At 45.0% G+C, this 24,130-nt stretch overlaps 1 protein-coding gene across 2 annotated transcripts in view; it reads right to left on the bottom strand.

The window, feature by feature from the left end:
* Nucleotides 1-24,130, bottom strand: part of SCUBE3 (signal peptide, CUB domain and EGF like domain containing 3) — a 136,683-nt gene that overhangs the window by 19,171 nt on the left and 93,382 nt on the right. For both annotated transcript variants that reach the window (XM_070745311.1, XM_070745312.1), the window contains exons 9-14: nucleotides 13,703-13,825; nucleotides 11,688-11,804; nucleotides 3,509-3,631; nucleotides 2,616-2,732; nucleotides 1,049-1,141; nucleotides 851-967 (exon numbers count right to left, since the gene is read on the bottom strand). In XM_070745311.1, coding sequence (XP_070601412.1) covers nucleotides 851-967; nucleotides 1,049-1,141; nucleotides 2,616-2,732; nucleotides 3,509-3,631; nucleotides 11,688-11,804; nucleotides 13,703-13,825 — 690 coding nt within the window. The remainder of the gene's footprint in view (nucleotides 1-850; nucleotides 968-1,048; nucleotides 1,142-2,615; nucleotides 2,733-3,508; nucleotides 3,632-11,687; nucleotides 11,805-13,702; nucleotides 13,826-24,130) is intronic.

Below are 24,130 nucleotides of genomic sequence, written 5' to 3'. Positions count from 1 at the left end.
GAGAGAAGGAAAGAGGGAGAGAGGGGGGAGAGAGATAGCAAGAGAGGGAGAGAGAGAGAGGGAGAGAGGGGGGGAGAGAGAAAGAGAGAGAAAGAGATAGCAAGAGAGGGAGAGAGAGAGAGAGGGAGAGAGGGGGGAGAGAAAGAAGGAGAGAGGGGGTAGAGAAAGAGAGAAAGCAAAAGAGAGAGAGAAAGAGAGAGAGCAAGAGAGAGAAAGAGAGGGAGAGAGAGGGGGAAGAGAGAAAGAGAGAAAGACAGCAAGAGAGAGAAAGCAAGAGAGAGAGAGAAAGAGGGGGGAAGGAGGGTGAGGGAAAGACAGAGAGAGGGAAGGAAGGAGGGAGAGAGAAGGAGGGCAAAAAAGAGAGGAAGGAAGGGAGAAACAAAGAGAGATGGAGAGAGAGGGGAAAGAAAGAGGAGGGAAGGGAGAGAGAGAGAGAAAGAGGGAGAGAGAAAAATAGAGCAAAAGGGAGGAAGAGAGATATTTTTGTCCAAACTTTTTTTTACAACCCCCCCCCCCCCCGCTCAATGTTCCCCAGGATTTTGTAAATGTGAATAATGTGCCGCGGCTCAAAAAAGGTTGGGAAACACTGGTTTAGACATTATAATAAACAGACAATAAATAAATTGCAAATGCTCCTTCTACGGTTTATTTGCTTACAGGGGTTGGAAGATCCATGGAGCACTACATATATATTAATGTGTTGCTTTCCTCATAATTTTGGCTCAGGGGCCAATGAAATATTGTGTAGCTATGGTCAGTGAAAACTGGTTCTTGGTTTCATAAAATGTAAGATTGTAAATAATTCCAATTGAAGATTTTGCCAAGACATACAGAGAAGAGAGTACCTCACCTGGTCCTCCATTCCTGCCAGTATCATTCTGCTTGCCTTTCATGTGTGGATGGAGGTAGCATTTAGCATCTTTGATTTTAAAAGAAGCCTTTTGTTTGATTGGAGCAGCAACAGCCTCTAAAAGAAAAGGCAGATGCTAAGTTTGGAGGGTCAAATGTATTAGAGAGGAGCTCTCAGAGCTCAAGACTCCAAGCTTACCAATGCAGGGATGGCTACCATTACTGGATCTTGGTCGTGGCACCTGTTGCAGAATTGGGGTCCCACAGCTCACAGTGTAGCTGTTGTCAGATTCTGTAAAGAAAAATACTTTAGAGGTGTGGAGGTCTAGGGTCAGATACTTCAAACTCTTGTTACATGGATCTATACTTGCAAGTTTGAACCTCAGCCTAACTCAAACCCCACATGTTTCGAAATATCATCCCAAGCCTGATCTTGCCCATTTAACCCAGAGTTCATAACTATTGTCCGGATATACAGAGCTAGGCAGCAGGGCTTGACAAGATATCATAATTTATCGTGTGGCAATTTAGGAACCAGTGCAGAGAAATAACGAAGACATGTTTGTAGAAAACAGTAGTAAACAGTTTTTACTCTTCAGTGCATTCAAAATATCTTCTGTCTTAGTCTTCTATTTACAGGAACAAACTATATGCGGTAAAGCTTACTTACATGTAGATACTAAACCAATCCAGGTTTCTCCATATCAACACTACAGCTCTAACTCAATAATTTAACTCACGCTCAAAACTGCTCCAGCCAGTCAACTAACAATATTACCAACAACAACAGCAATAGCCAACAGCTAACAATCATTGTAAAGTCGCTTTGCATATTATAATGCTCTGGCCCAATCAGGTTGCAGTTTACACCCTATGATTCAGCATTCATTACTGTTTAACATGCTCCTTTTACCTTATATGGTAACATAATGGAATATCACCTAGGATTGAGCTAATCTTTGACATTGTTAAACAATGCTCCAAAGAGCCTGGTGCAATAATAATAATACACAAAAGAAGTACAGCTTGTGGCAGAGTGGGGTTCAAACCTGTATAGGTTGCCAGGGCTTATAGCCTTAAGATCAAAGGTATTCATGAGTCAGATCGCAATGCTTGCCAAGACAAGGATGGATCTGTGATAAATACACAGAAAGCAATTTTCATGCTTCTCTGCACAGCTCTTAACAGAGTATCAGGGTCTGCACTGTCACTTAACACTTTCAGGTTGAAAATAGTGATAGGGCAATGAAAACATTCCTGGGTTTTCTTTGGGCAACAGTCTGAGATAGACATGTATGATCTTCTCTTATCTAGGGCATAGAAAATTGGCAGTCACTTCATCTTAAGTATGAAGTGAACACTGTATAAGCACAGTACTGCTGGGCATACTGTGGGAAATAATGGAAATACTCCACATACTGAGTCCTTCGGGATTGGATGGCATAGAAGTCGAATAAATAAAGTGGTAAACATTTTCCATAGACCTGCTATAAAGCAAGCATCAGTTGAAAACTTTAAAAAAAAACTATTGCAAAAACTACGAAGTTCTGAGACCCCAAAACTAAGGTATGGAAAAGCTGTTCTAACTGCAGTAAAAAAAAATGAAAACAAAGAAGAAAGGGGTGTAGTGTGTAGGCATCAACGATTAAATAAAAGATGGTACGTGTATGACACAGGAGTCCTAATTGTGCAATATAATGCTATAAAAACATCTTGCACCAAAGCTATCACATGACAGTGATGTATGTGTCAATCTGAGTACTTACCTGGCAGAAAACGAGCCTTGGAGGCACAGGTGAGGGAGCAGCTTTCCTTCTTGCCATTCTTGTTGCAGGTAAGTATGGCTCGTGGAGATACTGTGCCAGCCAAACAAATCTCCAGCTCTGAAGAACAAGCATCAATTGATAGCACTATGCAGATGAGAGTGCAATTCACAGAAGAGCAGCCAGACTCTGCCACTGGGATGGCTACAGGGCAGAGCCACACCTGAATCTCCAGCAGAAACAAATAAGCATCAGTGCACTATTGCTATCTCCACTTGCTTCTGCCATGGGTTATGGCAACAAGTCCTGTTCATGTTGAGCTCTGGCTCATTCAGCTCATGGCTGATGTAGTAACCTCTAGAAGAATGCATTGCTGGCCCTGAACCACAAATTGTAGAAACTTTAGAAACTTAGAATTTTCCAATACAAAAGTGGTTGCATATTTTTATCTTTCATTTAAATTGTTGTTGCAAATAGGCTTGGAAAAAGAAAAAGACTGAAAATGTCTAATCCATTAAAAAAGCAAATAGGACTTTTGAGCAAACAAAAAATACTGATTGGTGGTATCTAAATTGGCAAATAAATAGGCTATTTTACTGATATCAATCTGAAACGGCTGTATAGAATATCCATCCCATTATTTGATAATATTTAAGCCAAATGTCACCCGGACACTCAAATCCGGGACCAATGCCATGCACTGCATATCTTTTGTGCTGTTTCAAGTGTTAAATACTTTAAAGATTCTAAACAGCAATGGACAAGGTGTTCAGAGATCACCAATGTTTACAACAATGTCTGCTAATTTCCTCTCTAGTTAAAAACCTATCCTGTTGAAAATAATTTTTCCCACTGGAGGGCAGTATGATTTCAAGCCATTTCTATATAGTACTCACCTAAGCAATCTTTTTTATTCCAATGAAGTCTGCAACCTGCCGGGCAGGTACATTCGTAGCTACCTGGGGTATTTGCACATCCAAACTTGCAACCTCCTTGATTGACACTACATTCATCAACATCTATAGGAAGACCAAGAAGTATGATTAGTAAACTATTTGAAATCCATAAAATAAACTTTCTGATTGGAATAATCATTAAGATTCCTAGATCTAATCCAGGAACTATAACTGAGGCTAGGCAGTGAACAAAGAGAATAATTGAGATTAAGAGAAAGAAAAATAGGATAAAACAACACTATCTACAAGAAAGAAGCTATAAGTTGTTGCTTCAATTTATTATTCAGAAAAGATTTGGCTGCTTACTTAATTGATTACACATACTAGACCAGTGCTGGCAAACGTTTTTTCCCTCGGGTGCTGAAAGAAAGTGCGTGTGCACTATCACGCATGCCCGAGTGCCCACACCCAGAATACAATTCCTGGGGAGGGCAAAAACAGCTCCCCCAACCCCCCCAGAGGCCCTTGGAAGGCTGGAAACAGCTGTTTTCCAACTTTTGGTGGGCCGAGCAAGCTCGTGTTTTGCCCTCCCCAGACTCCAAAAGTTTCCCTGGAGCTGGAGGAGGGTAAAAACACCCTCTCCACCCCCCCCCCAGAGACTCTCTGGAAGCAAAAAATGCCCTCCCAGAGCCTCTGTGCAAGTCAAAAATCAGCTGGCCAGCACACACATGCATGTTGGAGCTGAGCTAAGGCAACGGCTTGCGTGCCAGCAGATATGGCTCCGCGTGCCACCTGTGACATTTGTGCCATAGGTTCGCCATCACAGTATTAGACCATTCGTGTACAGGAGACTTTATAAAAGCAGCAAGCAAAATAAACCTTATTCCAAGATATCCACAGGACTGATAAGGAATTGGAAACAGAGGATAGGAAGCTAACAAGAGGAATGGAGACAACTACAGCTATGAGTTTTGCTACTACAAATCGTTATAAGGAAGTGAGACAATCCATTGGATATCTGTTCTGACGAATTTACAGGGATTTAGTATAATGGATGTTGCATTCAGTATTGATCAGGGGACATATGGCCCTTTACCAGACATATGAATGAATTGTACAACATTTCCTCTGCCTTCCTAAGGGGTTACACGTGTTGTATACTTTGTTTATATGTAGCCGCTTTTCCTTCTCCATCCCGATGACCTCCAGAATTCTAGCCACAGTCATGCCCAAATCATCTGGAGGGCATTAGGTTGCAGAAAGCTAATGGACAGATTATATTTAGTATTGCCCATATTTCCATGCTTCTCTTTCTTCATTATTCTCCTTCCCCATGAAACCTGAAAGTGAAAACATTATATAATAAATACAATACCATGTTTCCTCCAAAATAAGACATCCCCTGATAATAATCCCAAACGGGCTTTTGAGTACATGGCAATAAGGCCAAGCACTTATTTCAGGGTTCCAAAATATATAAGATAGGATCTTATTTTCGGGGAAACACAGTAATAAATGCTTCTCCCTTTTCATTTTGCTCAAATATAGGCTGAAAATTCATCCTTCATCTTAATCACAAAATTACTCTGGAAGCTACATAATATGGGGCAATGAGAATTGCCTTGAAGCATCGTGAGATCATTTCAAGAACCTATAATTCAAGACCATCCACAATAGTCTTTTGGACAGGTAATAGGAATCTTAGGTCCGTCTCATCTCCCAGACATATGCTTAAATTAAATGAAATGAAAACGGCTTTAAATTGGTCCCACTGCTCTAAAAGTATGTCTTCACCCTAATATTAGTTAATCCTTCCTACTTTTTGCCTTGCAACACAAAACCACAGGATTAAACTGGTAGAGAAACATTTTTAAACCATGTTTTAATTTGGCAGGCCAAACTAGGGCTTTGTGGAAAACTTTGTTCAGAAGCCTTTAGTTCATACAAAAATAAATAGAAGGAAGCAGATGAAAGAAAAGGAGAAAGCCCTACGTGGCACCGGACCAGACTATTTACGGGACTGTCTTCTGCCACATAACTCCCAGCGACCGACTAGAACCACAGGGTCAGCCTTCTCCAGGTCCCATTGGCCAAGCAATGCCGATTGGTGGGGCCACCTGGGAGGGCCTTCTCTGTGGCGGCTCCAGCTCTCTGGAACCAATTATCCCCAGAGACTCATACTGCCCTCCACCCTCCTGGCCATCCAAAAGGCTGTGAAGACATGGCTCTGCCGGCCAGCCTGGGGGGCGCTGAACACCTAGCCTGGCCCAAGTGATATGAATGTTTGCTGAATGAATGTTGTATTTTGGAGTTCTTTTGAATTGTTTTATATTACTACTGTTTTATTATGTTCTTTATCATTGCTTATCTTGTATTGTATTATATTATTTATTATTGTACGCCGCCCAGGGTCCACAAGGAGTTGAGCAGCTTAAAAATCAATTAAATTAAATTAAATTAAATTAAATTAAATTAAATTAAATTAAATTAAATTAAATTAAATTAAATTAAATTAAATTAAATTAAATTAAATTAAATTAAATTAAATTAAATGTAAATGTAAATTAAATTAAATTAAATTAAATTACATTAAATTACATTAAATTTTCATCTAGGGTACCCTTTCCAACTGTAAGACCCCACCAAAATTCTTGACAACATATCTTGTCATCAAAATATCAGAATGTAATATTTTAGAAACATAGAAGATTGATGGCAGAAAAAGACCTCATGGTCCATCTAGTCTGCCCTTATACTATTTCCTATATTTTATCTTAGGATGGATCTATGTTTATCCTAGGCATGTTTAAATTCAGTTACTGTGGATTTACCAACCACGTCTGTTGGAAGTTTGTTCCAAGCATCTACTACTCTTTCAGTAAAATAATATTTTCTCATGTTACTTCTAATCTTTCCCCAACTCATCTCAGATCATGCCCCCTTGTTCTTGTATTCACTTTCCTATTAAAAACACTTCTCTCCCTAACCCTAACCGTTCTACGCCATTTTCAGAGATTGTACAAGTTAATCCAAGGGCTTTAGAAATATGAAGTCAATGTTACATATTTCTGTACCTCCTTCTTATGAAACTGTGTCCACATAGAAACATCTGAAGGAACGTCTAATGAACTCCCTAGCATCTGTGAGTCTACAAACTTTTTATTTTTACATGAAAGGACCTCCCTTTGCTTGCGGCGCCGTTCTTTTTCATAAAAACAAAAATAAATAAAAATTAAAAATCCGTTAAAATAAAAAACGATGTGATTCCAGGGGCGGAGCTTTGACATCACGTATACTGGCAGGTTGCTAAGGACGCCAAGATGATCACTTCCTGGATTCCGGGGCGGCACTAGAATAATGGAGGGAGGATGGAATCCAGGAAGTGATCACCTTGGCGTCCTTAGCAACCTGCCGGAATACGTGATGTCAAAGCTCTGCCCCCAGAATCTCTTCATGGGATTCCCCAGCTCCTTTTGCTTGCGACGCCGCAAGCAAAGGAAGGTCTTTTCATGTAAAAATAAAAAAAATATTTTTACATGAAAGGACCTCCCTTTGCTTGTGACGCCGCTGTGGCGTCCTTTTTCATAAAAATAAAAATAAATAAAAATAAAACATCCGTAAAATTTAAAAACAATGGGATTCCGGGGGTGGAGCTTTGGCGCCACGGACCGTTCGGGTTCCGCCGAACTTTGCGTAAAGTTCGTCCGAACTCACCAAACCCGAACACCGTTGGATTCGCCCATCACTACTAACAACCAAAGCATGTTCCTGTTGATCAATATAGTGGTTAGCATTTTAAAAATGTAGATCTTAGCCTAGGAAACTTTAAGATATATCAACCACATGCTAGTCGAGGAATTATGGGAGTTAAAGTCCACACATCTTAAAGTTGTCAAGATTAGAAACCATGTTGTAGATAATCGCTTTGACCTGTGCCATCCTCGTTTTTGCCAAAAAAGAGAATTGGGAAATTGGGAGTTACCCACTTTAAACGTCACTCGTGAGGTTGAATGTAATGAAGAACAAAGAAAAATAGAGAAAATAGAATGGCACAAGATCTGAAGTTCAAAAAAACCCAGCTGCAAATTGCCAGCCTGCCAATGCTATCCTTTATTCTTGCTACTTTATGGCACAAAATTTTGCAACCATGGAAATCAGTGCTAAAGGTCCGACACGGAAAAATACACATCAACACAACGACAGCAGAAGGAAGAAAGGGGGAAAAAATCCATAAAGGACTACTTTGTTCTGAAAGCTTCGCAAACAAGTATTTCAGTTTTCCTTCCAATCTTTGCCAGAATCATATTCCCACACAACGTGGCACATTCAGGTCATGGCTTTGCTCCCAGCACTTCGGAGTAGTCTAAATGCTGACTCATATGTCTTTGTCAAGGCATTTTCAGCTCGGCTCCATCCTCATTCTTTTATGTTAACTCACTTCTCTTACTCCAAGCGTGTCCTAAATTCAGAATATCATCTTGTCCTTGCTAATTAGTAAAGAGGCTCTTTCACATTTCACAATCTTGCTGAAAGTTGTGAAGGGTTAATAGATACTGGCTAGACCCAATCAATATGCTGTAATATTTTGGCTTAATATCTGGCTTAGCAATATGCGTGTAGTGTAGTATGAATGCAGCCAATTATGGAGCTATAAATAAATCATAGCTCCACAGAATTTCAGCTACAGGAAAAATAGCCAATAATTTCTAAATGCTTTCTTCTGAATTTAGAATCAGGGAGAAAAGTTTCAGCTTCAATAGTAGGCAACAATCTCCCATTAACATCAGGAAATGAGAAATATGCTTCCTTAAAATGGCTCACTAGAGTAGCCAAAAAATTATTTAGTTTAGTCAAATGTTATAATCTAGAAAAGTGTAGATAAGCGCTACACTTTTTCTTAACTTTCAGGTCTATAGCTACCAAATCCGATGCTAATTAATTCATTATAGGACTTTCGGCACTGTCAATTTACATAGTTGCTAGAGTGGGGGCACATCCACCTGGTCAGAACTCAGTGATAACAATTTCATCCTTAATTTGTCTAATTTATTTAAATATTTAAAATTATCTAAACTGATGATGAAGTCAATAATGCCTTCGCTTCCAGATTTACTATTATCATTTCAGCTTGTCCCCCCACCCCAACAATTCTGCAAATATCTTACAAGGAATAAATCATATAAGTGAGAATGGGCATGGCAAAATAAATAGGATTTTACATGTTATTGAGTTATATATACTTAATTTTGATAAGATCCAGCCATGTTTCTCACGTAAAAGTGTAACAGTTGGCATTTTCTGTGATGCCATGAATTTTATTGGGATTTATACAATGATGAATTATGACCCTTTCAGTAATTTTTCTAAGACAAAATCCTTCCTACCTTTTAAACCATTATTTGCAGATTGGAGGCCTGCTGTGAGTTAAATATAGAATTTTCTCCCCATCAGTATACTAACTACGGCAAGAGATAACACGGTGTTGTGATTCCGTCTGAGGCCCCTCAGGGAACGGCTGATCCTCTGCCGGCTTCCTGCTCAGAGGGGGAGGATGAGGAACAGGAGGTTCAGGCAGACGGGGAGGAGGAATCTCAGGCTGAGGGAGAGGGAGGACAGCCAGAGTCCCCCGAGGGGGAGCTCTCCCCAGCAAGCAGCCTGGATTCCTTAGATGAAAATGCACAAGCAATCATCGATCTCCGGCAGAGAAGAGCAACACAACGCAGGGGACAATTAGCCAGGTACTTTCAGCACTAAAGAGGCAACAGCTGGATTTGGGTGTGGTGCTCTCTGGAAAGGCTGAAAAGGCAGACCCACCCTTCCTGGCTTGTGGAGTATTATCTTTGGGAGTCCTGGGACCTGGCTGTGATCTTTGGCGTCTTGGAATTCTGGTTTGTGACTTTGAATACTGAAACCTTGGGGGAAAAAGGTGTGGGTCTTATTCTCTACAGTGGTGGGTGTGCCAGCAAGAAGTCTGCTGTATTGTCTGGCCGTCAGGACTCTGCTGTGAAGTCTCATAGCCTGCCTGTTGGGAAGAACAGGTTTTTCTCTGTGTTTATTTTTCAAACTATAAAGTGCCTTTGTTTTTACCAGCGTGTCTGGCTGTTTTTTCCAGTTGGTGTTGAAGTCTGGGGGCACCCAGACAGAACACACGGGAACCCTAACAAAACTGGAATCCACCTTTTTCTGCAGCTGTCATATATAATCTCTTACTGACTTTACGCTATTGTCTGTTTTATTATGTATGTACTGTATTATTGTCTGGATATTTCAGATCTTGTAGACTATTTTATGATCTTTGGCTGTAATGAGGAATTCATTCATCATGTTAGTAGATGATTTATTCTGGCAACTAAATAGCAGGCATAAATCATGGTTTAGTTGTGCTGATTTCTCAGCAGCTTTCAGGCTATTGATCACAGTGTTTTGAGATGTTTAGTCAGTAAGGGAGTTGACTAAATGCTCCCAAAAATCGTACTACACACTGTTGTTTGGTTTCTGGAAAGCTGACTTATGGCATACTTTGAAATTCTTTTTGTCCCCTGTGTTTTCTAACCTTTACATGGAGTTGTTGAGAAATCTCTAGGTCAACAAGAGTTTCTGTGCTCTGTCTTTATCTTATACCAAGAAGTTTGTTGAAGTCCTGGGTCATTGAATATAAAATATGGAATATTACTCCATATGCATAGCAAATGCCTCAATTGAACACATAATCGCAGCCTAATTTCTTGAAGTCTTCTCCAATACCTGATCAACTACTCCCATTCAACACTATTTGCGTAAATTGTTACTAAATCTGTTATTGAACATTTATAATCTATTATCCACTTTTCTATCCTGGCTAATGGCAAAGTATTCTGATGAAAAATACTATGCAGGTGAAACTTGAAAAATTGGAATATCGTGCAAAAGTTAATTTCTTTCAGCAATGCAACTTAAAAGGTGAAACGTAATATATGAGAGAGACTCATTACGTGCAAGGCAAGATAGTTCAAGCCATGATTTGTCATAATTGTGATGGTTATTGGGCAGAGCTCATGAAAACCCCAAATCCACTATATCAGAAAATTAGAATATTACATGTAATCAATAAAACAAGGATTGTACATAGGATCTCTGAAAAGTATAAGCATATGTACTCATAACTTGATTTGGGCCCTTTCTGTAAGCAATTACTGTCTCAATGCATGAAAATTATCAGCCTGTGGCACTGCTGAATATTATGGAAGACATAGATGCTTCAATAGTGACCTTCAGCTCTTCTGCATTGTTCTCTCATCTTTCTCTTGGCAATGCCCCATAGATTCTCTATGAAGTTCAGGTCAGGTGAATTTGCTGGCCAATGAAGCACAGTAATCCCATGGTCATTGAACCAGTTTTTGGTGCTTTTGGCAGTGTGGGCAGATGCCAAATCCTGCTGGAAAATGAAGTCAGCATCTCCATAAAGCTTAACTGTGGAAGGAAGCATGAAGTGCTCCAAAATCTCCCAGTATTGTGTTGACCCTGGACTTAATGAAGCACAGTGGACCAACATGACTCCCCAAATCAACACAGACTATGGAAACTTTTGCATCTTATTTGGAAAGCAAGGACTCAGAGTATGGAGGAAGGATGGAGAGGCACACACAGTAAGATGCTTGAAATCTATTGTGAAGTTTCCACAGTCTGTGTTGATTTGGGGAGCCATATCACCTGCTGGTCCACTGTGCTGCATGCAATGAGTCTCTCTCATATTAGGGTTTCCTGCCTAAGCAGGGGATTGGACTAGAAGACCTACAAGGTCCCTTCCAACTCTGTTGTTATTATTGTTATTATTATATATTTTCACCTTTTAAGTTGCATTACTGAAATAAATGCACGTTTGCACGATATTCTAATTTTTCAAGTTTCACCTGTATTTGTAAATATTATCAATGCAGCACAAAGCTTTTAATAGACACATTTGTGAGTAACATGGTTCTACAAATATATTGTGCATAATCACGTTCCAAGTCTACCTAAACCACACAAACTGAACTAAGGGTTTGGGGTTTTTTTGGATGTCAGAGGTATTATGCTCCACCTAAAAGAAGAAAGAAGATGTTACTCATTGGGAGAGGCATCAGGATGAAGGTTCACAAAAGTGGTACCAAAGAAGTGACTGGGATAATTTTCCATACATCTCCATCTATCACATTGATACCTCCACAGTGGGTGAGTCCATACAGCATGTAGCCTTTGTGACACAGGCACTGGAAACTCCCGGGTGTATTTACACAGATGTGGTCACAAGTTCTATCAAAGGAGCATTCATCAATATCTGGGAACAGGAAAACAGAGCATAAACTGCATTGAACAATGTCACCTGGCAGGGCCCAGTGAAAGGGTCTTCTCTGTAACAGCTCCGACCCTTTGGAATTACCCCCCCCCCGAGATTCACACCACCACCACCCTCCTGGTCTTTAGCGTAAGGCGCTAAAAACATATCTTTGCCGGCAGGCTTGGGGCCGTTAAACACTGTTTTTTTGCTCCAGCTGATGGTTCGAGTGAATGATCATGAGTGAATATTAATTAAATGCTTTTAATTGTGTAGGGATTAGATTAGGTTTTGTATTGTTTCTAGGTTTTATATTAGGTTTCTTAGAATTTGAATTTGCATTGACTATATCGTGTAAGCCGCCCTGAGTCCATTGGAGAAGAGAGGCCTAGAAATCTAATCAACCAGTCAATGAATCAATCAATCAATGCATCAGACAAAGGAATGAAAAAGATACTTATGTTGGAATAAACAGACAATTTTCTCAATGATGGGACATGAAAGCCTTGTAAGACTATAATGGGATCTGTGGTTTTTTAAAATTTATCAATGATCTTGAATTAAGGATATATGTATAATAAACTTCTAAACTCCCAATATTCAGGATGGTAAAAGGGGTCTTGAGAATAATTATATGAATAGATGAATAATCATTCCAGAATGATATATGCTCTGGGAAAAACTCCTAACTTTATACATGCATCGATGAAGTCTGTGCTGTCTGTTAACGTAACCTGGAAAAAGTCTTGAGGTTACAGTGAGTAATGGCAATACTGACTCGGTAGTGTGTGTCAACTGTGAAAAAGACAAATTCCATAGGACATTCATTAAGCATGAGAATGAAAATAAAACTGCCAACATTGTTCACCATTATTCAACTGAAAGGACCAGGAGGGTCAAATATTTTCCCTATGAGAAAAGGCAAACATATTTAAGATTCTTCACACTGGAAAAATAATGATTGAAAAAGACACGATCAAGGCCCGTAAAATTATATATGGCATGGAGAAGACGGATAGCATTTTCAAAATACTGGTTTCAGGGGTCACCCAATGAAGCCAATTGGAAGTAAATTTAGAACAGACTGAAAAGAACATAAAGAACACAGAACATAATTTCTCTATGAAATTAAGAAATTCACTATCGTGGATGGCTTTACTATGAGAGTGGATAAATATTTGGACAAGAACATTATCATAACAAGTCTATAAAGATTCAATCCAGGTTGAGAGCACTCTATCAATAAATAATAACTTGTAATGGAACAGAAAAAAATCTTCTACTTGTGACTACACTAAAGGAATCAGGTTGGCTATTGTAAGAAACAAAATACTGAACTAAGGTGAGCATTGGTCTGATCCAGTAGGGCCAATCTAATATTCCTACATTTCTATTATAGAAAATAGCAAATAGCAAAGTCAAAGCTATGAAACATTGAAGTCCAAGCCTCATAAATACAGATTTCTTATGCTGAAAATCAAAAAAGAAATTAAATTAAGAGTGCTTCGTATGTGCCTAAGCGCAGCGGTGGGCTACGAGCTGGAATGCTAAATTGTGCTCGCCGCTGTGGCTCATAAGTTCTTGCGGGACCTGCACGATTTTGCTGCTGCACCTGTGGAGGAAACAAAATTGCACATGGAACTGCAGGTGCGCCTGTGTTTCAGCATGCATGGAAGCAAAAACCCCCCACTGAAACACGGGCGCACCTGCAGTTCCGTGCGCGATTTTGCTTCATCCACAGGTGCAGCAGAAAAATCACGCTGGTCCCGCAAGAACTTACGAGCTGCAGCGGCGAGCGCAATTTAGCATTCCAGCTCATAGCCCACCGCTGACTAAGCGCTATCTCCATATTTAAATAACTGCTTCATTATTATTTCCCACAAGAAATGAGAAGACTTTACCTTGACACGTCCTTTCGTTGATAAGCAATTTATATCCCTTTTTACAACTGCATTCAAAACTGCCCACTGTGTTCCTGCAGATGTGGTCACAGCCACCATTGTTCAATCTACATTCATCTATATCTGTAATAAGAGGAGGCAAAAAACACAGCAAAATATGCTTAGGTACAAAAAAAGGTGACAATGAATTAGTCATCAAATGAAGATTCAACAGAAGGGAAACAGGTCAAATGTCTTGATTTCTCAGTTCAGATCCAATTTAGATGCTACTTTTGATGTGTATTTATACAGATAGTTCTTGACCTATGATCATAATTGGACCCAAAATCCCTATTCTTAAGTGATGCAGTCATAAAACATGATGTCATGTGATTGCATCACTTAGTGCCAGAAATCCTAAGACTTCTTGCTTCTGTCATTAACCAAGAATAACAAGTTGTTATTTAAGTATCCACCCCAATACAAGTCATGGTGGCCTCCAGTCCCAAATCATGGAAGGGTATGGGACTGTGTCATTTTCAACTGCACCCCACCCACCTAGCTCCTTCCACAACTCTGGCCTTCTGCGCAAACCTCTACCTTGACTTAAAGGTCATCAAGCAGTGCCAGAACCTCATGGCTCAGGGGCTGATCAACATGCTACTGCTCAAGAGCTTCCAGGTGTTCTGTACCCTGGGTCTACAAGAAACCAAAGTCTCCTTCAAGCTCAAAATCAGAGTCTCAACCTGGCCCAACAGTGCAAAAGTGTTTCTTGGGGCACAAGGGCTCTAGAATTGCAAGAAGCCCCTGAGCTACAGCCCAGCACATCACAAAGCACACCCCCATTCTGCACCACCTGAGTGTTGTGAAGCCGATGCCACCCTAGCCTAGTTCCAGCCAAAGTCACCTTTGTCGTTCTATACTCCGAGATCCTTGCCACCCTCTGCATGCCCAAGATCTCTGGCACTCTGTGCTCTGATATACCTGCTGCCTGCTGATGAGGTAGGAGCCCTTTATGAGGCACTTGCTGACCACATAAGCCTATCTTCCCCAGGTCTTATGAGGAAACTGCCCCCAGCAACTTGAGGGAGGAAAACATAACCTCATGTGGCCAGCAGCTGCTGTGCGAAGAAACAGGCTAAGCACGCTTGGCCAGGAGCAGGAACAAGAAGATTGTTTTGCCCCAGCTACGGCCCACAAAGAATGCTGCACATACAAATGTACAAGTGCGCTAGAGTGCCTTCCGTCCCCTGTCCTATTGCTCTCCTATATCTCCTATACCTTTCTTCTATTCCTATATCTCTTCTTCTATTCTTTCATTGATATGTTCTATTACTATACCTTCTTTTCTATTATTTCTTAGATATATTTTACTATGAGTATTTCCTCTATAACCTTCATCGTGTATTTTACTATGTGTATATAGATATATACCCACTAAAACCCTCATTGTGTATTGGACAAAATAAATAAATAAAATAAATAAATAAAATAAATAAATTCTGCTCAAACCGTTGTTTACTAAATTAAAGACTACTAATGAGCTTTCTTAGTAGTCATCAAAGCAGTCTTCGTTGAACACTGGCTGTTAATTCAACTTCATTAGCATGAGTCTGTGGAATAATAAATCAAGTCTGAACAAACAGTCTTGCAGATTCAGGAAGCTTACAATAGTTGGCAAAATGCCTAGAAGCACTTTGCAGGAAAAATGCCAAGAGAGAGAACACGAGCAAGAGCAGAAGTTTCAGAAGTCCAGACATGAAGGCATATAAACAAATGTTGTTTCCTGAAAAGTGCTACCAGTGTCATCATCGCTTAAATAGGCTAGGGTAGTGGCCAATTAGCCCCAAGCCTTCTCCTGATGAAACCTCCTTCTGAAGAACCATTCCTGCCTTTTGGCAGCTCTGTGTGCCTGTGCATTGAGAATAAGCTCCTCCTCTTCTTCCACATCACTGATGGGAGGTTCTGGAGATTTTGAAGGCCCTGGCTGAATCTCTGCCTCTGGCCCATCACACCAGCCTCTTTCACTGGAGGGATCCACTACCAGCTGCATGGGCTGCTGGTGGACTACAACAAAGGTGGTAAGTGTCAGCTATGGTGGCAGAGAACGTGAATGCAGGGGTCAACTAATATAGGCGAGGGAAGAGTTGGAGCATCCCTGTGGTTGTAAAGGAGGGTGGGCTGCCAAGTGGGTGAATTTTGATCACATGACTGCAAGGGTGCAGCAATGATAAATCCCTTCTTTTAGCACCTCCATAATTCTGAACACTTGCTGAATGCACGGTTGTAAATTGAGGTCTATATATAATTCCTTGTGATGTAGAGTACTTACAGATTAGATGCTTGTTACTCAATCATCCCGAACTGCTTGGAATTTTATGATAGTTCAAATAGAGATGCATTCCATTTGGTTAGCTTCCAAACCAAGTTAAACTGACCTGGACAGTTTAATTCCAAAATGTAGCTTTTCTAAAACTGCTTTAGTGCTTGGGGGATTTCTAAGAATATTGGCCAGTTGCATTTAGGAAGAATTCATAATTTTGTTCTACACAGGTAAATGCAGAGGAGAAAGAGAGAAGACTGTAGTATAGGACTGCAGTGATCCTGGCATTGGAAGGACCCGGGTTCAAATCTCCATGAACTATTCAAACTCCCTGAGTGACTCTCATTCTCTCTCAACCCAACATATTTCATAGATTTAATGCTGGGGGGAAAGCTTTAATCATAATAAAATGTAAATATATAGTTTTGTAGACTATACAAATGTGACTATGCAGAATTATTTATTGCAATATTCATCACATTTTTCTTAGACGATTTATCACAGTTAAGTGAAGATCACAAAAATATTAATGAAAAAATACTCTTTAAAAATTAAAATAATTTATTAAAGAAGAAGCAACATAAGGAATTGCCACTTTTAAAAGCCAGAAAAAAACTTGATTTCAAAAGAAGTTTTCAAAAGCAATTGAAAGGATCCACTGAATAGGCTGTGATCATTTACAAAGGAAGAATTTACAGATAATAATGCCTCTCATTTATTGTCATCTATATCCTTTTCAGGTGGATAACACAAGATAGCACTGAACAAAGGGCAGCGCCGGACTTACCCGGCAGGCAGGCTTTGCTGGAGGGACCGGGAGACACGGTCCCTCATGGCGGCCGCCATTTTGAATCCCGGGCGAAGTCTCGCGATGCGAGACTTCGCTCGGGAGATTCGGGGCCTGATTGGCCAGGCCCTGATTGGTCCGGGCGGGGCCTGCTTGCCCTATATAAGGGCGAGCAGGCCCGGGGCTCTTCCTTTTCGCCCGGACCAAGCTCCTGAGCAGACGTTTGTTCGTCTGCTCCGGCGGCCATTTTAGGTGGCGACCTCGTGCGAGGCGCCATTTTGTGGCCTTTTGTCAAGCGAAGAGCCTTTTCAGTGATCCAGCATCGGCTGGACTCCGCTCCTGGTTTGGAGCCTCATTGCCCTTTGGGGGTGGTGGGTGGTGCTGCCTTCTGGGAGGCCCCGCGGGCTTGCGGTGTTTCCGGGGTGGTTCGAGGCCTGGGATAAAGGCCTAGTGTCGGGCCTTGTTGCCCAAGGGGAGGTGGGATTAGCCTCCTGTAGGGGTTTTTCTGCGGAGGCCTGCGGCTCCAGGCAGGCCTTTGCCAACGCAGGGCAGGGTTCGTTGGTGGCTTTTCTCTGCTTTACCCCTTTTGTGAAAAATAGATTTAATTTTTCTGTAATGGCCCCTAAGAAGCGGCCAGCTAAGGCCCTCCCGGCCCAACCTGTGGTGCGGCCTAGGAGGGCTGCCAGGCCGTCTGCCCGGGCTCGGGCGGCGGCAGAGGGGCCCCCGGGGGGGATCCCGGTGGGGGGGGTGGTTGGGTTTACACCCACAGTCCCTCAACCCGCGGTGTCCCCTTCTCTCTCCTGGGCCAGGGTACTGGAGCGGCTCGATGAGTTGGAGAGGTGGCGGTCGGGGGCAGGCCCGGAGGGGCTTTCCTCGGCTGCCACCGCAGCATGGGGCGCAGACCCCGAAGAGGAGTCGGCCCCAGCTGGGCAAGTGGCCCACGAAGGACAGATGGCGGGCACCGGACAGGCGGGCAGCATCGGTCAGACGGGCCACGCTGGACAGATGGCCCAGCCGGGGCAATGGCCATCGTTCCAGGGCCCAACCAGGATGGGCCCACCGTGGATGTCTTCTACCCCTTATGGGGCAGGTGAGGTTGCACCACATACAGGCACATCCCCGCTCCTGCCCATACAGGGTCCCGGGTTCATCCCGCCAGCTTTGGGGGGTGGCAACAGCTTCACGGGGGCTGCTGCAGGCACCTGTGGTCAGGTCTGGTCCCCGCCAGCTCCGCCAGTGGGGGCGCTGGGGGTACCTGTCCCACCTGGGGCGGGGGTGGGGGGTTGGATTCCTCCTCCACCGGCCATTATGCCACCGGTCCCATTCATGTATCCACCGGGGCTTGGGGTGCTGGGCTCGGGGGCCACCACGGTGTGGGACCCGTTCGCCAGCATCAAGCCTGGGGCCATCCCTTGCGGGTTGCCCGCCACACCTTTAGGGTACCATCTGCACCCGTCAGTTAAGGAGGCAATCTGGCGGGGGGAGTACGTTGATTTGTTCTCCATCTTGAACAGGGAGGTCCCTAAGCAAGATAAGGAGGTTGTCCCTGGGGAGAAAGTGAAAAAGACAAAGGTCACGAAATGCTTCAGCTCGTGGCTGTATGCATTTCTGACCTTTGCGTCGGTGGTCATTCAGAGGCAGCCGGGGAGGGCCGGTGCCTTGCTGAAGTACATCGACCTAATAGCGAGGGCCCATTTCGAGTATGGGGGGACCATATGGAGGCACTACGACAAGGGCTTCCGTATGCGTATTGCCCATGACCCCTACTTGCCTTGGGATATGGTGGTTCCGGACCTGTGGTTCCAGGCCACTCATATGTCAGGGAAGGAGGGCTGTGATAGGACCGATAGCGGTCACTTTATGGAGGAGGAGCCTGCGACGCCCGCGCCGGCCAAGGCCGTGGCGGGTGCCGTTAGTAAGGGTGCCTCTTTAATATGTCACGAGTTCGCTGCAAAGGGGGCGTGTTTTCGCCCCATTTGCAGGTTTCGTCACGCCTGCGGAAGTTGTGGGGGAAACCATTCCGCAGCCGTGTGCCCCCGCCCCAAGAAGGGGATTGAAAAGAAAGGCTCGGGTCCCCCAAAGCCTCCCCCACCTGCTGGGGGAAAAGGGGCCCAGCCCAATTAATTTAGGGGTGCTCGAGGGTTGGTTGGGCGACTACCACCCTCGCTCGAGAGCGGCCGCTCTCTTGCTAGGTTTCGCAGAGGGATTTAGGATCCCTTATCAGGGTGTTAGGAAGGCCTTCATGTCTGACAACCTTAGGTCGGTTGTTGGTCATGAAGACATTGTTAGGGAGAAGATTGGGAAGGAGGTTGCCGAAGGCAGGGTCCTGGGGCCCTTTGCGGCGCCGCCCTTCCCGAATCTTCGTGTGTCTCCCTTAGGTGTGGTCCCCAAAAAGGCGAGTGGTGAATTTAGGTTGATTCACCATTTGTCTTTTCCAAAAGGGGAGTCAGTGAATGATTTCATTCCTGACGAGTTGTGTTCAGTCCGGTATGCATCCTTTGATGCAGCCGTGACTATGGTTAGGAAGTGTGGGGTGGGAGCCCTTATGGGTAAATGCGACATTAAGTCGGCATTCCGGCTCCTCCCCATACACCCGGATGACTTTGAGCTGTTGGGCTTCCACTTCGAGGGGGGCTATTACGTGGACAGAGCTTTGCCCATGGGGTGCTCTGTCTCGTGCTCTCTTTTCGAGAGTTTTAGCACCTTCTTGGAGTGGGCGCTCAGGAGGCAAAGTGGCCTGGGTACGGTCGTTCACTACCTTGACGATTTCCTTTTGGCGGGGCCTGCGCAGTCGGAGCAATGTTTTGCTTTGATGCGGGACTTCGAAGCCCTTTGTGCTCAATTAGGGGTGCCTTTAGCCTCTGAGAAGACCGAAGGCCCCGCCACCAGGATTACCTTTCTGGGTATTGAATTGGACTCAGAGGAGCAATCTTCCAGATTGCCCCTAGAGAAGTTGGCAAAGATTAAGCGGAAGCTCGATGAGGTCCTGGGCTGCCGGAAGGTGACCCTACGGCAGCTTCAGGAACTGGCAGGCATTCTTAATTTTGCCTGTCGGGTAGTTGTTCCTGGAAGGGCTTTTTCCAGGAGGTTGTATGATGCGATGAAGGGGCTCCGTTTGCCCCATCATCGTACCCGCCTTTGCGCCGGGGTCAGGGCTGACCTCGGCGTGTGGCGGGATTTTTTGGATAGATTTAACGGGTTGTCTTTCTGGAGGCACGAGCTTCTGTTGGAAGCTGAGTTGCAGCTCTGCTCTGACGCCGCGGGGACTTGTGGTTTCGGGGTAGTGTTAGGTGACCAGTGGTGCTGGTCGGCATGGCCTCCGGAATGGAGTGCCACTTCGTTGGTTAAGGACCTTACGTTCCTGGAGCTCTTCCCCTTAATAGTGGCCTTAGAGCTTTGGGGGGAGCAGTTTAGGGACAAGACTGTGCACTTTTGGTGTGACAACCTAGCGGTTGTCCATGTGGTGAATGCCCTGTCCTCAAAGAGCGACAGGGTCATGCGGCTTGTCCGCCATTTTGTGCACAGGTCCTTGTCTCTAAACGCATTGTTTTTGGCTAAGCATGTCCCCGGGTTAGATAACGGGGTTGCTGATGCCTTGTCCCGTGGTCAGTTGTCCAGGTTTCGGACCCTGGCCCCGTGGGCCCGAGAACTGCCAGAAGCGTTCCCCAGCCACCTCTGGAGTCTGGGAGGGATTCAGAGTGGTGGAGAAGCGAGGCATCCCGGGCAATCTCCTTGTCTGTAGCGCCCGGCACCCTCAGGGCATACCAGCGTGCAGGTAAGGAGTTTGGGGAGTTCAGGCAGGGCAGGGGTTACCAGCTTAGTTGGCCTGTCCCTGTAGAACATTTGGCCGAGTTCTGCGTCCAACTTAGGCAGCGTGGCCTGTCAGTTAGGACGATCCGGTCCCGGTTAGCCGGCCTCGCCTTTCTGTCCAAGGCGGGGGGGTTTGCAGATCTTTCGGGTGACTTTCGCATCCGGAAGATGCTGGAGGGATGGCTTAGGGAGCAAGCGGGGGCCCCAGGTGACACTCGTCAGCCCCTGACGGTGGAGCAGCTGTCATCAATCAACGTGGTTTTTGGCAGTCTGTGTTCCTCATTGTACGAGGCCCGTCTTTTCAGGGCAGCGGCTTGTGTCATGTTCTTTGGGGCCCTTCGGGTCAGCGAGGCCATGGCTTCGTCTCAGGCCGACACTTCGCTCCGGGCCTTCCAGTTCGCTGATCTGACCTTTAGGCAAGGGGGGGTGTCCCTTGTAGTGAGAAGGTCTAAAACGGATCAGCTGCACAGAGGGGTTGCCTTACAACTTAGTGCGGCCACCGACCAGTCGGTGTGTCCGGTGGCCGCCCTACGGCTTTATTGTGGTATGAGGGGGTCAGGTCAGGGGTACCTGTTTAGGCATTGTGACGGTACCCCTCTGACCCGTTTCCAATTCTGGGCTTTAGTATCTAGGGCGATGGCCCAGGTGGGCATGGATCCCGCCGGTTATGGAACGCATTCGTTCCGTATCGGCGCCGCCACTAGCGCGGCACTTTCTGGTTTCCCGGCCCATCGGATTCGGGAGATCGGCCGCTGGCGGTCAGCGGCATATTTGGGTTATGTTAGGCCCGCTGAGGATCCCAGGCAGGGCTTAGGCTAGGTAACCTCTCTGTGTCTGTGTCCTCTTGCAGGTCCCCAGGCTAACACGAAACCGACGGCGCTGCTGTGTGGCCACAGCATGATTTTCTGGGCCGGCCGCGCGGCAGCCAGGAGCGCCATCGGGACCCACCTGTCCCTGGGGCGGTGGGTCAACGTTACCTGGATGGGCCGGAGAGGTATGCGGTGGGAGGGTCTCCTACCGGCGTTGCTGGGCGGTCAGCATTCTGTGGCTGCGCCCGGCAATATGGGGGGCGGCTCCTGGAGTCGCGCCCAAAGGGGTCTGGGTGGGCAGCGTCCTGTGGCCGCACCCAGGTGGCTGGTATTGCACTTAGGTGGCAATGACCTGTGCATGCTGGGAGGCCTGGCGCTGCTCATCCAGGCTCGCGAAGACCTGCGAAGGCTTCGTGAGGTCTGGCCCACCACGCAGGTGGTGTGGTCAGACATATTACCTAGGATTGTGTGGAGGGATGCCTCTTCTCTTAGGGCCATTCACCGGGCTAGGAGACGGGTGAATAGGGCTATGGGGAAAACGGTTAGAGAATTGGGTGGAGTGGTAATACCTCATCCCCTTATATCAATAGATAAGCCATGGCTCTACCGTAATGATGGCATTCACCTGTCTGACCAGGGGAACGCCATCTTCTTACAGGACCTGCAGCGGTCTCTGCGTGGGCTGGCGCAGCTAGAGGGGGGAGTCGGGGGGCCAAGATAGAGATCTGACCCCCGCTCCTGTGGCAGGTTAGGGGCGGAAAATTGGGTGGTTTAGCAACCGCGCGTTCTCCCTTGGGCATCTTTGGGGATGATTGACAGGTTCTCTGCAAGCTCATGGAGGGAGTTTCTGCCTGAGCAGCTGGGGGGAACCTGTCTTTGGGTCCTGCACCTTTAATTCCCCGATTCGGGTTAGCCGGTGGGACCCCCCTCATGCACAGCATGGCAGAAAAGGTCACAGGTGACGGCCTGGCCCTCACCTGGACCTTGCATCGAGATACGCCCATGAGTTGCCCAGGAATGTTTACTGGCATAACGTCATTTCCGCCCCGGAAGTATTTGTTTGACCCTGCAGGTCCAGTTCCGGGTCATAGTTGTTTATGCTAATTTATGCAAAGTATTTGAATAAATTATGCAAATTTATGTTAATAAAAATGACCCAATTTTAAATCCAGCTCTGGTGTCCGTGTCGTTACTCCGTCTCTCCAGCAAGGGCAGCGCCGGACTTACCCGGCAGGCAGGCTTTGCTGGAGGGACCGGGAGACACGGTCCCTCATGGCGGCCGCCATTTTGAATCCCGGGCGAAGTCTCGCGATGCGAGACTTCGCTCGGGAGATTCGGGGCCTGATTGGCCAGGCCCTGATTGGTCCGGGCGGGGCCTGCTTGCCCTATATAAGGGCGAGCAGGCCCGGGGCTCTTCCTTTTCGCCCGGACCAAGCTCCTGAGCAGACACCCGCCCGCCCTCCACTATTTTGCAGTGTGCTTAGGGGTCGCCCTTAGGGGGCCGAATGGGAATTTTTTGCAGCTCTGCCTCTTAGCTGAGCTGTTTTTTCGCCCATTCCACACTGGGGTGATGGCTGTGCGGTTAGGGGGTGCTTGCATTAATTAGGTTAATTGGCTTACCTTTGGTCATTTGGGTAGGCAGGTTAGGGGCGGAAAATTGGGTGGTTTAGCAACCGCGCGTTCTCCCTTGGGCATCTTTGGGGATGATTGACAGGTTCTCTGCAAGCTCATGGAGGGAGTTTCTGCCTGAGCAGCTGGGGGGAACCTGTCTTTGGGTCCTGCACCTTTAATTCCCCGATTCGGGTTAGCCGGTGGGACCCCCCTCATGCACAGCATGGCAGAAAAGGTCACAGGTGACGGCCTGGCCCTCACCTGGACCTTGCATCGAGATACGCCCATGAGTTGCCCAGGAATGTTTACTGGCATAACGTCATTTCCGCCCCGGAAGTATTTGTTTGACCCTGCAGGTCCAGTTCCGGGTCATAGTTGTTTATGCTAATTTATGCAAAGTATTTGAATAAATTATGCAAATTTATGTTAATAAAAATGACCCAATTTTAAATCCAGCTCTGGTGTCCGTGTCGTTACTCCGTCTCTCCAGCAAAACTCAGTGCATTAGCTCTCCGAAAATTAATTTCAAATAAGAGCCAAATAATTATATTCTAAATTTAGCTGTAATTTTTAGAATTGTTTTGCCAAAAAAGGTAGAAAGAACAGATCCTCTGCCTTGCTTAATTCCCTAAGCTCTTATAAAGTGTCTACTATCTATAAAGAAATATTTTTACTTGTAGCACATGCCAGGAAATTTACTGCTAGGGAATGGTTTGTTAAAAGCTGATGAATCCCAGAAAACAAGTTCAGCCAGACATCATTGAAAATTGTTCCCTTGTCTTCCCCCAATTCAAGCAACTTCAGCAAGCATGATGAATTGTCAATGCTGTTATTGTTGTTACCATTGAAATGTATTAGCAATAAAATGGCTCTGAACAGTAATAAAGTCCCAGTCACAGAGAATATAGTTCTGGAGTATTATGTTTTTGTGCAACTCCAACATCTTAAGAGTTAATGAGCTCTGAAAAATAATAATGAAACAAATGGGATCTGGAATCAGTAAGCTGGTTAGACAGCTTTCAGCAAGAGGGCTGTTTTTTAACTAAGGTCACATTCTCTGGAACTGCCAGACAGAACACAGACTCCATCCATTTGTGAAGTCTCACTTA

Source organism: Erythrolamprus reginae, chromosome 3 (genome assembly GCF_031021105.1).
Source record: "Erythrolamprus reginae isolate rEryReg1 chromosome 3, rEryReg1.hap1, whole genome shotgun sequence".
NCBI lineage: Eukaryota > Metazoa > Chordata > Lepidosauria > Squamata > Dipsadidae > Erythrolamprus > Erythrolamprus reginae.
The sequence above is the reverse complement of the archived record's forward strand: the minus strand, read 5'-3'. Positions and strand labels throughout refer to the sequence as shown.